General features: G+C 40.6%; 1 protein-coding gene across 1 annotated transcript in view; it reads left to right on the forward strand.

The window, feature by feature from the left end:
* Positions 1 to 14,695, forward strand: part of LOC140729184 (corticotropin-releasing factor receptor 2) — a 233,146-nt gene that overhangs the window by 19,997 nt on the left and 198,454 nt on the right. The window contains exon 2 of the mRNA XM_073048666.1: positions 2,448 to 2,532. Coding sequence (XP_072904767.1) covers positions 2,448 to 2,532 — 85 coding nt within the window. The remainder of the gene's footprint in view (positions 1 to 2,447; positions 2,533 to 14,695) is intronic.

Here is a 14,695-nt window from a genome sequence, read left to right on the forward strand (position 1 = left end):
AACTGCCTATTCACATTTCAATTTCTCCTGACAGACACACAGCTACCTGCCTCCTGCAAATTAGGGGTGACTACTTCCCTGTAATGCTGAACAATTATCTCCTCACTCTCCTGTATAAGCTAAAGGTCATTCAGCTGCTGCTCTAGATCCTAACACGGATGCTGCTGGATGTACCATGCAGATGTAGTTCCCTGGCAGACTCTGGCTCTCCCAGCACTCCAGTATCCAGCATGAAGAGCACACAATGGCAATTTAAACTACAGTAAGTACCCTGACACAGTAAGAAAACAGGGAAACCTAACAGAAACTTACCCAGAGCCAAAGCCTGACACTCCCACTCTCACCGCTGGCCCACTCCCAACAGTGGCCGTTCTACTTGTCCCTCCTGTACTTTTATTTAATCCTCTCTGCACTGCTCCCACTGCAGAATAAGATGGCCAATGAACTAAATGAGTATTTTGCATCCGTCTTCACTGTGGAAGACACTGGCAATGTGCGAAGTGTTGAAGAGTGTGAGGGAAAAGAAGTAAGAGCAGTTACTTTAACAAAGGGAAGGTGCTCAACAAGCTGAAAGACCTAAAGGTGCATAAATCACCCGGACTAGATGAACTGCACCCTAGGGTTCTGAAAGAGGTAGCGGTAGAGATTGTGGAGGCACTAGTAATGATCTTTCGAGAACCATTAGACTTTGGCATGGTTCCAGAAGACTGGAAAATTGCAAATGTCACTCCACTCTTTAAGAAAGGAGGAAGGCAGCAGAAAGGAAATTATAGACCAGATAGCCTGACCCCAGTGGTTGGGAAGATGTTGGAGTCGATTGTTAAGGATGAGGTTATGGAGTACTTGGTGGCACAGGACAAGATAGAACAAAATCAGCATGGTTGCTTTAAAGGAAAATCTTGCCTGACAACCCTGTTGGAATTCTTTGAGGAGATTTCCAGTAGGATAGATAAAGGGGATGCAGTGGATGTTGTATATTTGGACTTTCAGACAACCTCTGACAAGATGCCACACATGAAGATGCTTACCAAGTTTAGAGCCTATGGTATTACAGGAAAGTTACTAACATGGTTACAGCATTGGCTAATTGGTAGGTGGTAGTGAGTGGGAAAAAAAGGATCCTTTCCTGGTTGGCTGCCAGTGACTAGTGGTGTTCTGCAGGGATCGGTGTTGGGACTGCTTCTTTTTATGTGGTATGTCAATGATTTCGATGATGGAATAGATGGTTGTGTTGCCAGGTCTGCAGATAATATGAAGATTGGTGGAGGAGCAGATAGTGCTGAGGAAACAGGAAAGCTGCAGAAGGACTTATACAGCTTAGGAGAATGGGCAAGAAAGTGGTAAATGAAATACAATGTTGGAAAATGTATAGTGATGCACTTTGATAGAAGAAACAAATGTACAGACTATTTTCTAAATGGGGAGAAAATCTGAAAATCTGAGATGCAAAGGGTCCTGGGATTCCTTGTGTAGAACAACCTAAAGGTTAACTTGCAGTAAGAGTTGGTGGTGAGGAAGGCAAATGCAATATTTGCATTCATTTCAAGAGGTTTAGAATATAAGAGCAGGGATGTGATGCTGAGACTCTATAAGGCACTGGTGAGGCCTCACCTTGAGTATTGTGAACAATTTTGGGCTCCTTATATAAGAAAAGATGTGCTGACATTGGAGTGTGTTCAGAGCAGGTTCACAAGGATGATTCTGGTAGTGAAAGGGTTATCATATGAGGAACCTTTGATGGCTATGGGCCTGTACTCACTGGAATTTAGAAGGCTGGGGGGGGGGGGATCTCATTGAAATCTTTTGTATGTTGAAAGGCCTACAGAGAGTAGATGTGGCAGAAACTAGGACAAGAGGGCACAGCCTCTGGATGGGGGGATAGTGTCTATTTAAAACAGAGATGTGGAGAAATTTCTTTAGCCAGAGGGTGAAGAATTTGTAGAATTTGTTACTACAGGCAGCTCAGGTCGTTATGTGTATTTAATGTGGAGATTAATAGGTGCTTGACTGGCTACAACATCAAAGGTTATGGGAAGAAGGCCTGGGAGTGGGACTGAGAAGGGGAAAATAGATTGATTGAACAGCAGAGCAGACTTGATGGGTCAAATGGCCTAATTCTGCTCCTATGTCTTATGGTCTGTACCCTTTATGATACCTCTAGGGAATATTCTGCAGAGTTCCATCCTACAGGAGTCAACGTGCTCACTGTTTAAGCTCTCCATGGCCTATGGGGTGCCCTGGGATATGATGAGCCTATGAAAGTCACTTCATAACTGTAATTTCTATCTTTACATGACCCAACACTCAAGGGCACATGGGTAGCCTGAGAGTAAGAGAGGCTGATGGTGGGAGGAGGAAGGTGGCAAAGTGAATGCTCAGGTAAATTCTGTGCATAGTTCCTCTTTTAATTAAATTTAAATGTAAACAATTCTGTTTTCTCTTTTCAGATAGCCCTGCCGTGTTTTGCATCATTGTTCACATCTTTGCTAGAACGATATTGCGAGGTCTTATCATCCTTGTACAACGTTACAGGTACATGTTACTTTCTTTATAAATCAGGACAGAGCCAACTCTGCCTTATATCATGGCTGTTGTTTGTGATTTGTTGATGAAAGAATTAAGATTTTAAATTATCTCTACTGAATGACACAGAACATAATCTTTTCAAAGCCATATAAGCTTGGCCTAACGAAACACACACAAAATGTTGGAGGAACACAGCAGATCAAGCAGCATTAACACCATGTAGCACCATGGTCCAGAAAAAACGTTGTCTCATTTTTACTATGTACTGTACCAGCAGTCATGGTCGAAATGACAATAAAAGTGACTTGACTTGACTTGATTATGGAAATAAACAAACAATCGACATTTTGGACCAAGACCCTTCTTCTGGACTGGAAGATGCCAGAATAAAAAGGTAGAGGAAGCAGAATGGGACAGAAAATGATAGGTGAAGTCAGTTGGGTGGGAAAGGCGAAGGACTGGAGAGGAGGGAATCTGGTAGGAGAAGAAGGTGGACCATAGAAGAAAGGGAAAGAGGAGGGGCACCAGGGCGAGGTGAAAGGCAGGTGAGAAGAGTCCAAAGTGGGAAACAGAATGAAACCGTCTCAATGTAGGCTCATAATGAGCTAGCTATTACTGTGGATCCAACCTAACAGCAACGTAACACTGCAATGCATGGGGATTAATGATGAGAAGGCCATTTCCAATAATAAACATGTCTAGGATAAATATGCCACCAGTATAAACTTAAATTTAAATTATATTGTCAAGATGTTTTAACCTACAAGAAGCAAAATAAAGAAAAGAGCCCATTACACATATATTAGCCTATAGTGTGCACATGATCATTGGAGCTCATTGATGCTTAGTCAATCCAATTTTCTTCACTTTGTTTATTCATGTTGTCGAAAAATTCTGCCTGAAAACACAGTCCAAGTGAAACATAAATAAATATCCATGCAACATCCAAGGACAAGGTGGCGAACTTTGTCCAAGTTCATGTGATATCTAGCTAATTAAAAGCTATCTTTACATTCTTCATGAGACCATTGTACGTATGAGGATTTTCTGAAAGTAGTATCGTTTCTTCCATGTGGGTTCTGTGAGCGCTTCACCATGTTCTTCACTCATGTTTGTCATCTGTATACATTCTTTCATCTCTCTCCTTCTTTCTCCAGCAAAATTGCAACCCCGGAACCCTCGAAATTGTTCCGGGCATCTTATTAGCTAAATGTTAACAAGACAAATCCCATTGGCTAATTCAACAAGCTTGACTTATAATTCAACTGACTTACTCAATTGTATAATGTGACTGAAGAAATACATTGCATTTTGAGAAAATCTGCAGAAAATAAAATACCCAACAGCATGACTGTATTAATAAAATACAGCACGGTTTTAAACCAGGGATATTACAAAAGAAGAGGGGAGAGGGAGGGTTTTTTTTAACCAAAAAGAGAAATTGCTATTCATGCCATCAGGTTGGAGGCTCCAGACAGAATATAAGGTGTTGCTCTTTCACCCTGAGGGTGGCCTCATTGTAGCACAAGTTGAGGCCATGGATGACATGCCGGAATGGAAATGGAAATTAGAATTAAAATGTTTGGCCAACAGTAAGTTCTGCTTTTGGCGGATGGAGCGGAGGTGGTGAAGCAGTCTCCCAATTTACGATGGGCCTCACCGATGTAGAGGAGACCGCATTGGAAGCACCAGATACAATAGACAACCCCAGCAGATATGCAGTTGAAATGTTGCCTCACCTGTAAATACTGTTTGGAGCCCTGATTAGAGGTGAGGGAGGAGGTGAATGGGCAGGTGTGGCACTTTGGCCACTAGCAAGGATAAGTGCTGGGGTGGAGAGATTAGTGGGAAGAGACAAAAGGACAAGGAATCATGGAGGGAGCATTCCTTGTGGAAAACTAAGTGTGGAGGTTAGGTAATAATATTTTTGGTGGTAGCATCCCTTTGGAGGGGGCATAAGTTGCAGACAATGATGTGCTGGGCATGGATGCTCAAAGGGTCCACATAGGTAAGGGCAAGATGAACTCTATCACTGTTAAGGTGGTAGGAAGATCGTGTGAGCGAGGATGTCTGGGAAATGGAGGAAATGTGGCTGACGGCAGTATCAATGTTGAAGGAAGGGAAACTCTATTATTTGAAGAAAGAGAAATCTCTGTTGTCCTAGAGAGATTAGCCTCATCTTGGGAATAGATGCGGTGAAGGCGAAGGGACTGAGAAAAGGGAACAGCAGTTTTACAGGAGACAGGGAGGGAAGAGGTATTGTCAAGATAACCATGGGAATTGGTAGGTTTACAAAAGACGTTGATTGACAGTTTGTCTCCACAGATGGAAACAGAGAGATCAAGAAAGGGGAGAGGGGTGTTAGAAATAACCAGGTGAAATTAAGGGCGGGGTGGAAGTTGGAGGCATAGTTGAAGAAATTGACAAGCTCAGCATGAGTGCATGAAGCAGCACCCATGCAGTCATCAATGCTGCAGAGGAAGAGTTGAAGAGTATTAGCACGGAAGGCTTGGAACATAGGCTGTTCTACACAGCCAAAGAAAAGGCAGACATACCTGAGACCCTTATGGGTGCCCCTGGGTACCTATTCAGTCTTGAGAACGTGGGAGGAGTCGAAGGAAAAATTGTTGAGTGTGAGGACCAGTTCTGCCAGATGGTGGAGGGTAATGGTGAAGATTAGCGAAAGTAACCTTTTTAAAGGAGTCAGCAAGAATCATTTTATTATGAATGACATTTGGTAAATTTAATTAAATAATGTTTAGTTAATTGGAATTGTTAGTTCTTTGTTAAACCAATCTTAGTGTAAATCCTAATGGAGCTCAGCTGGTTACATTAGAATTTAGTATGTACACGAATAATCAGCCAGTTGTACAACATTGAAACACTGCCGTCTGCAGTTCATGGGAAGAGAGCTATGTCAGGAGATCACCTGTAGTTATTGCTCAGTTTTAAAGCTCAGAAAATGAATTGAAAGACATTGTTACAGCAGGAGATGGTGTTTTAATTCAGCATTATTCACTGGGGCATGAAAACAGATTGTTTGATCCACAGGACCAGTGGTCTGGAGGCCTAGTATATTGATTTGGAGATTTGGGTTTAAGTCCTATACTGCCAAATGTGGAATTTAAATTCAATTAATTAAATGAATCCGGAATTAAAAAGAGAATCAAATGCTAATGAAATGTTTTGAAAATGTATTTGATTCTCTAGGGAAGGAAATCCTGTGTATTCACCTGATCTATAAATGAAAGACTGTTTTCTTTTTACTATCATTAAGCCACACAATGCAAGATACAATTAAGGATGGGCTAATATTTATGAATACTAAAACAGAAATTGCTGAGGGCTCCAGAATGACAAAGATTTTATTGTTTAATTTTAACAGAAGACTCTTGCACTGTAGTAAATAAATCTCACTTAAATCTGAACCTCTATCACCATTCTGTATAAATGCATCTAATCAAACAAAGGTGCCTAACTTGCTGATTTCCCCCAGTACTTTTTCGATGTTGTTCATGATAAATATTCACTCTGTATCTGTAAATGGATTGAAATTCAGTCAATTCATTAATTCTATGTTTAAGCTATCCACAAACTCCTTGTTTGTTATGATTGATTACCTCAGTAACCATGAGACCATTTTGAGTCAAAAGGAGATAGTAAATGAGTTGCAGTGTGGATAGAAACAAATTAATTATGTCTTATAAAATTATAACAATGTTTTTAGTTGCTTCATAATGGCAATTGAATATGTGATTTGAGCATGGATTTGGCATTTAAGGTTCAAAGGTACAATTTAATGTCAGAGAAATGTATATAACATACATCCTAAAATGCTTTCTCTACGCAAAACATCCATGAAAAACAGAGTGCCCCAAGAATGAACAACAATTAGATGTTAGAACTGCAAAGCCCACTCCCCAGTTCCCCTCCCTCCTGCGCGTAAGCGGTAGTGAGCAACAATCCCCCTTCCCCCATTGACAAAGATAAAGCATACCCACTACCAGCACTCAAACGTGAGCAAAGCAATAGCAAAGACACAGACTTGCAGTTACCCTAAAGACTACATTGTTCACCCGATAATTTGACATGCTGCAGGCTCTCTCTCTCCTAATAAGGGAGAAAGAGGTGACTCCATTTCCAACAAACAACTCGCTGGTTTATGATGTTAAAAGTCTGTTACATTGCTTTTTCTCGAGCTCTGTGCCTGAAGATTGTAAGGATCCCGGGTCCCCCAGGCACACAGCAGATGTTCCGACTCCCCCAACACGTAGGTCTCCTGTGGCAACACCGACCTTTGATCCGCCCGTCTCCAGTTCCTCGGGATCCCAGGCTTCTGAATCCATGCTGAAATCTTAGGACAAGCCTTTGGCATGCTGTATAATGGCTGATTGTGGAATCCCGAGAGCGGGTCCCATTCCCGCAAAGAACCATAGTCAGTGTGTAACTCTAGGTCAGGGTCTTCAAGAGAACTCTGAAAGGGAAAAAGAGCGATATTAAAGATGGAAGTAGAACTGTTTTCGAAGATGCAAGCAAAGGAGTCACCGTTGGGTGCCATCTACTAAGCTACCGTAGTTTATTTGAGATTCATTTCACTGTATGTTTCTATGTATGTGTGATAAGTTAATCTAAATCTGAATTGAATCTGAACTGAGCTATTTAAACACGTACGGACTGAAGGCTATATTAAAATATAAAGAACAGAAAATGTGAATGTTGTTTAAGTACAATAAGAAATAAAAGGATAATGTCCATATTGAGCAAGCCCAGTAATTGTGATGGAAAACCTTTTAATGGATCAACCATGATGAAATAACGGAGCATGCTCGATGGGCCGGTTGGCCTAATTCTGCTCCTAAATCTTATTGTCTTATGGTGCTAATGGTTATCAATCAACATGCTTGCTGAGTGAGATTGCCCAGTTGTGAAAAGTTTGTGAAGTTTTTATGATAGACAAAGCCAAATAGGGATTGAATTGAAACTACCAGAACTCATACTGACATCAAACAGTTCTCTTTTACCATTCTTCCTTCACTCTTCTGCCACTTTAAATATTCCCGTGAAAAATCTACTTGTGTTTTTCATTTAGTACTTTAAAACAAAATTATGGAATGTGAAGATAAATGTAGGCATTGTTTCTTTTTAAAAGCAGATAAAACTCTGCTTCACTTCGCATCCCATTCCATAATTTTAAAATATACCTTATTTGGCAATTGTAGAAATAAGCTAAACCTATCTGGTTTTATTTATGCATGTTGCAGAGAATGTGGCAGAGATCCTGGAATGTGAGTCATTGTTTTAATAAGAAAATGAAAAACAAGTATTAATAATTATCAAATATAGATTCCATTTGCTAAAGTAAATGAGCTTAACAGTAAAAAACGATGGACTTATATCATTTTGTAATAGAGATAAAATGTTCCTTATCAATTAGTCATTAATTATTAAAAATTTGATGACCTCCATGATTCTATTGGTAAGCACAAGTAGACGATATTTCTCTTCTAGTGCTGTGTTGCAGAGGTGAATCAGACATTTTGATAAAGATAAATACAAGTGTCTGGATTAACTTATAAGATCTAGCACCACAACTGGCTTTTGGCAAGCTCACCACCAACACTTTCCTAGCTTAGCAAAGCTTTTGTTTGAGCTGCACATTGATTTATTGCACATGCTTCAAAGGAAGTGACTTTAAATGTGTTCACGATTTAAACCCATTTACATTTCTCTTTTTAATTTTGTGTTCAGCAAGATGAAGATGTACTTTCCCATTATCAGCATTTGGATCAAGTCGAGTATAGCATGGTAAAGTTTTCTCTAATGAAAGACCATAAGGCCATTGATGCACTAAAAATAACTCTCGGAGACGTGAGGCGAGATATAGGCTTTAATTGGCTGGAAGAAAGAACAAGCAGCAAATGACCACCACACTACATCCTGGAGACTGAGGCCGGGCCTGTGTCTCCAATCGCCTTTATACCGGGGTCCGTGGGAGGAGCCACAGGAGGAGTCAGCGGGGGGGCGGGGGGGGGGGGCGTGTCCAGACAGGTATCTGTAGTTCACCACAGCCATAAGGCCATAAGACATAGGAGCAGAATTAGGCCATTCAGCCCATCGCGTCCGCTCTGCCATTGCATCAAGGTTGATCCAGGATCCCACTCAACCTCATACACCTGCTGTCTCGCCATAAGCTTTGATGCCCTGATCAATCAAGAAACTATCAATTTTCACTTTAAGTATACTCACCGTCTTGGCCTGTACAGCTGTCTGTGGCCGAGCATTCCACAAATTCACTACACTCTGGCTAAAATAATTCCTCTTTACTTCTGTTTTAAAGAGTCACAGTTCAATTTTGAGGCTGTGCCCTTTAGTTCTGGACACCCCCCCACCACAGGAAACATCTTCTCTGCATCCACCTTATCTAGTCCTTTCAGTGAAATCCCTTTGCACTCTTCTACATTACAGTGAGTACAGACCCAAAGCTGCCAAACGCAGCTTCCTGGAATCATCCTTGTGAACCTCCTCTAGACTCTCTCCAATGACAACACAGCCTTTCTGAGAAATGAGCCCAAAACTGCTGACAAAACTCCAAGTGTGGCCTGACTAGTGTCTTATAAAGCCTCAGCATTATCTCCCTGCTCTTATATTCTATTTGTCTTGAAATGAATGCCAACATCTGCCTTCTTTACCACAGACTCAACCTATAAGTTAACCTTCTGGGAGTCATGCAAGACAAGTCCCTTTGTAACTCTGATGTTTAATTTTTCTCCCCCCTTTTACCAAAATGCATTATCATAAATTTCCCAACACTGTATTCCATCTGCCACTTTTTTGCCCATTCTTCAAATTTGTCTATGTCCTGCAGCAATCTCATTGCTTCCTTAGTACTACCTGCCCCTGTACCTATCATTGTAGTGCCTGCAAACTTTGCCACAAAGCCATCAATTCCATTATCTAAGTCATTGACAAACAATGTGAAAAGTAGCAGTCCCAATACTAACCCCTGAGGAACACCACTAGTCACTGGCAGTCAACCAGAAAAGGCCCCCTTTATTCTCACTGTCTGCTTCCTGCCTGTCAGCCATTCCTCTATCCATACTACAGTAATAGCTTTCTTGTAACGTTCCTGTCCTGCATTCTTCACCCTTTTGAATTTAGCCTCTGAATACAATTTAACTCTTTGTACTGCATTTGTACCCAGTCATTGTCTTGTCCTTCCTGACATTCATCCATCATCTACTTATAAATCTGCAGGCTCTATCTTCCCAGTTCACATCCACCTGCTATATTAGTTTAAACCACTCCCAAAAGCTCTAGTAAACCTGTCTGTAAGGATATTGGCCCCCCTCGAATTCAAGTGGAACCCTTCCCTTTTGTATTGGTCACACTGCCCCAAAGAGGTCCCAATAATCTGGAAATCTGAATCCCAGACCCCTCCTCTAGTTCTTCAACCACATCTTTATCTGCCACCTCATACTATTCTGATGCTCACTGTTGCATGGCACAGGCAGCAATCCCGAGATGACTACCCTTGAGGTCCTGCTTCTCAGCTTCCTTCCTAACTCGCTGTATTCTGTTTTCAGGACCCCCCCCCCCCCCCCCTTTCCTACCTATGTCGTTGGTACCAATTTGTATTTTGACTTCTGTCTGCTCACCCTCCCTTCTCAGAATATTATGGACGTGTTCAGAAACATCGCAGACCCTGGCACCTGGGAGGCAAGCTACCATCCATGTTTCTTTTTTGCATCCACAGAATCACCTGTCTGCCCCCCTAACTATAGAGTCCCCTATAACTGCTGACATTCTCTCCACTTTTCTACCATTCTGAGCCACACAGCCAGACTCAATGCCAGAGGCATGGTCGCTGTTGCTCACCCCAGGTTGGTCGTTCCCTCTGCCAACAGTACTCAAAATGGAGTACTTATTGCAGAGGGGGACAGCCACAGGGGTGATCTCCACTATCTGATGTTTTCCCTTCCTTCTCTCAACAGTCACCCATTTATTTGTCTCCTATAGCCCTGGGGTGACTGTCTGTCTGTAGGTCCTGTCTATCACTTCCTCACTTTTCCTAACAAGCCAAAGGTCATCGAGCTGCAGCTCCAGTCCCCTAACACGGTCTCTAGGGAGCTGCATTTTGATGCACCTGACGTGGATGTGGCCATTGGGGAGGCTGGCATTCCCACATCTGACACCCAGAACAGAACACTGGCCCTGCAGAGAAAAGAAATAAACTTACCTACTTACCTCACTTCTGCCTGTTCTCACTGAAGCCTGTTGAGCCAAAGCCTTACCACTTTGACTCAGAACGCTCCCACAATGACCACTCTTGCTAGGCAGTACCTCTCTTTTATAGAAACTAAGTTTTTCAAGCTCCACTCCAGACCTGCGCCAGAATGCTCCTACTGCATCTGCACCACTGTCTGGAACTTCACAAGAGGACCAGTCTGATATTCTCCCAATCTTTTTTCCTTGATTTCCTGCACTTAGCTTACTTGTATTTTGTGTACTACTATCTACGATCATGTTACTGAGGCTTCATACAAGTGAAGGTGATATGTGCTGTATATGGTAGGATTGGATTTGAACTCAGATGTAATCAAGTACTCTCTGAGGTCAACAGGGATAACAGAGCATATTGATATTGTGATATTCAATCTGAAACCCATTTTGAAATCTCATTAGAAGGCCAGTACAGCCTTCACTGCTCATTTCTCAAATAAACTGATGAAATTGATTTACTTAGCTCCAAGCTAATCAACCTGTTTTCAGAAATTTTATATATGGGATCAAGTTTTGTGGAATTTCAGCCCAAAGGTTCAGGCTTTCCTGGAGTTTGTTTATGGAAAACAAATGTCCCTTTGTTGCAACACTGCCTATTTAATTACCTTAAACTGCTTTGCTCTTCTCTCAATATGTGTCTGTAATTGTATATACACTCAGTGGCTACTTTATGAGGTACACCTGTGCACCTGCTCGTTAATGCAAATATCTAATCAGCCAATCATACTGCAACTCATTGCATAAAAGTATGCAGACATGGTCAGGAGGTTCAGTGGCTATTCAGACCAAACACCAATCTGGAGAAGAAATGTGACTTTGACTGCAGAATGATTGTTGGTGCCAGATGGCGCTGTTAGAGTATCTGAGAAACTGCTGATTCCTGGGAATTTCATGCACAACAGCCTCTAAGGTTTACAGAGGATAATGCAAAACATAAATCAAAACTCCAGTGGGCAGCAGTTCTGTGGGTGAAATGCCTTGTTAATGAGAGAGGTCAGAAGAGAATGGCAAGACTGGTTCAAGCTGACAGGAGAGTAACCACACATTGCAACAGTGGTGTGGAGATGAGCATCTCTGAATGCACACAATGTAAAACTTGAGGTGGATGGGCTACAGCAGCCTAAGATCATAAACATACACTCAGTAATCACTATTTTTAATGGAATTGGTCATGAATACACTGTATTGATACTGTATGTACACATCATGTGGTCACATATGTTTACACTTGCATTCAATCCAGGTTTAAGGTTTAAAGAAATGCTTTATATGTTTTGTACAAGCTTTCTACAAGTATGTGATATGATGTAATGTGCAGTAGTTAAAAAGCTACTGTGTTTTCCTGAAATAATTCACAATGAAAAGTATTAATTTGATAAAAACACCATAAGAATACATGGATGATCTTTTCTGGATACAAGTTTGCATATGCAGCTCCTTTGTTTTGTCGTTCACTGGAACACAGAGATTAAAGGAGTCCTAGAACAGCTTAGCTACCCAGTTAGATAATAGTAAATGTGTACTTCATATCCACATAAGCCTTTTGTTTATATATCCTCGTGTACCTGAATTTTACTCAAGTTGAAAATTCCAGTTATCCAAAATTCTGCAGTCTGGTGCAAAAAAGAACTCCAGACTTCGGCTTTTTATGTGAACTTTAAGTACTGAATGAACTTGTTCTAATTGTGAGCATATGTCATCTTTTCCTTAATTTCCCTGGTTGAAAACCACCCCAGCAAAACTTAGTATCTTAAGTACATTAGCTAGATCAGATTGCAGTCTTATTTTCAAGATTATGCAATCTGCCTTCAGAAATTAACTTAATTGTGACAACCTTAGTGAATCCCCATCAATATATCTGTTGAAAATCAGTGTAGTTGAACTTGAAAGGAATCCTTTAGATTGATTTAACTTTAAGACAATTGAAAAATAACCTCCTCCAATTATATTATTGCCCCTTGAGATAAACACTTCCACTCGAACCAGGGTAAAGAAGAAATCATGCCACATGGTAAAGGCACGACAATAGCAATAATTTTAATTTTTTCAATGAAGAACTGAGGATACAAGAACATTTAATAGAAAAAAAGAATATTTAAAGTATTATGTTTCCAAGACTTGATAAAACTGAGACACATGCATTTAAGAAAAAAGTCCATAGCATTATTCATACCTAATAGTGTTCCATGGACTTTGAAAAAGTCTAAATCTGTACACTATTTGAAGTCTTATAAAAGGTGTACACTTCCCTAGTCACACTTTCTATCCTGTAACTATTTCCATGCCACACTTTAATAAACATTTCACTTTCTGTGAAATGACATAATCCAAAAGATTTAACAAGAGGAAAACTACAGGAACTCAATTGATTCTATAATACATATTTTACCTGTTGGAAGGTTGATAAACTCATCTCTCCTTACCATTTTCTTGCATCCTTCTAATTTTGAAATGGATCTACCTATATTTCAAGCATTAATTCATAATAATGAATATTTTTTCTAAACGACACTTTCTTACGTCGTATCATGTCTATATTGCACATAAGCAAGCGTTTTCCTGTCATCCAGGGAACTTCTGGCAAACAAAAAGCTAGTGTTGGTTTTAAGATCTTCGTTCTTACAAATTGACTTGCTTGTTTTCATTTGCATTGAAAATGCCTTCTAACGATTGTGTTTCTGTATCTTTTTATATGTAGACTGTATTAAAACTTAGATTAGTGCAAGCAATTACAAAATAACCGGAGGAAATAAATCAGAGTCATTAAGCTGACAAGGAAACATTTCCTCATGTTTCCCATATTGTGGCTCAAATGTGATTAATGGAATTGATGCGTGTAATTAACTTGTCAAATTCTTTTTGCCTGATGAGTACCAAAGTGTCACTTGTTTGTTTGCATTGATTGTGTTGTGTTAACTATCTCTTTGAGTGGTCTGAACTTGGTGGTGTTGTAGCAGCAGACCATGAGTGACTTCGTCAGGAAAGGTAAAGCTGTCCGAATCTCCACTGAGATTAATGGAAAATAACCTCAGCTTCAACAGGCAGATCTTTTTCACAAACTCTTTTGATTGTTCACCAAGTTATCAGTATCATTGTATGAGCCAACACGAGGAAATCTGCAGATGCTGGAAATTCAAACAACAACAGAGACAAAGTGCTGGTGGAACACAGCAGGCCAGGCAGCATCTATAGGGAGAAGCACTGAAGGGTCTTGGCCCGAAATGTCGACAGCGCTTCTCCCTATAGATGCTGCCTGGCCTGCTGTGTTCCACTAGCATTTTGTGTGTGTGTTGTAGTATAATTGCACTATAGTTTGGGCCCAGGTAAGCACAGGTACATACTGCACAGTTAATCTTATGCAGCCTGCCACACTAATATTCCAGGATGGACATGCTGAGCTAGATGAGAGAATAGGTAGTCTTCAGAACTTAGAGTTTCTCCTACCTTATAGCACAAGATCAAGGGGTGGAGCAGTCTCAATGGCCCAAATGGCTTAATTTTCCACCTATGTTTTATGGTCTTAAGAATGCTTCAGAAACAATCAGAAAATTGAATCTACACATATAATGAGCCATTTTCCATCTTAAACAATTTCTAATTCTTTAGCAGGGATATGCTTTTTTAAAAACATCTGAATAAAATAAAGGCAGTAAAAAGAAAATAAACTGCCAATACAAGGTATTCTTAGATGCTGGAAATCTTGAGCAACATACACATAAAGTTAGAGGTACTCAGCAAATCAGGCAGCATCTATGGAGGGGAATAAAATGTAGACATTTCAGGCCATAACTCTTCATCAGACCTAGAAAGGAAGGGGGCTGAAGTCAGAATAAGAAAGTGTGGAGCAGTTCTGGCTTCTATCTTCTTTCTTTCCAGTTCTGAAGAAAGG

The sequence above is a fragment of the Hemitrygon akajei genome, chromosome 1, assembly GCF_048418815.1.
Source record: "Hemitrygon akajei chromosome 1, sHemAka1.3, whole genome shotgun sequence".
Lineage (NCBI taxonomy): Eukaryota > Metazoa > Chordata > Chondrichthyes > Myliobatiformes > Dasyatidae > Hemitrygon > Hemitrygon akajei.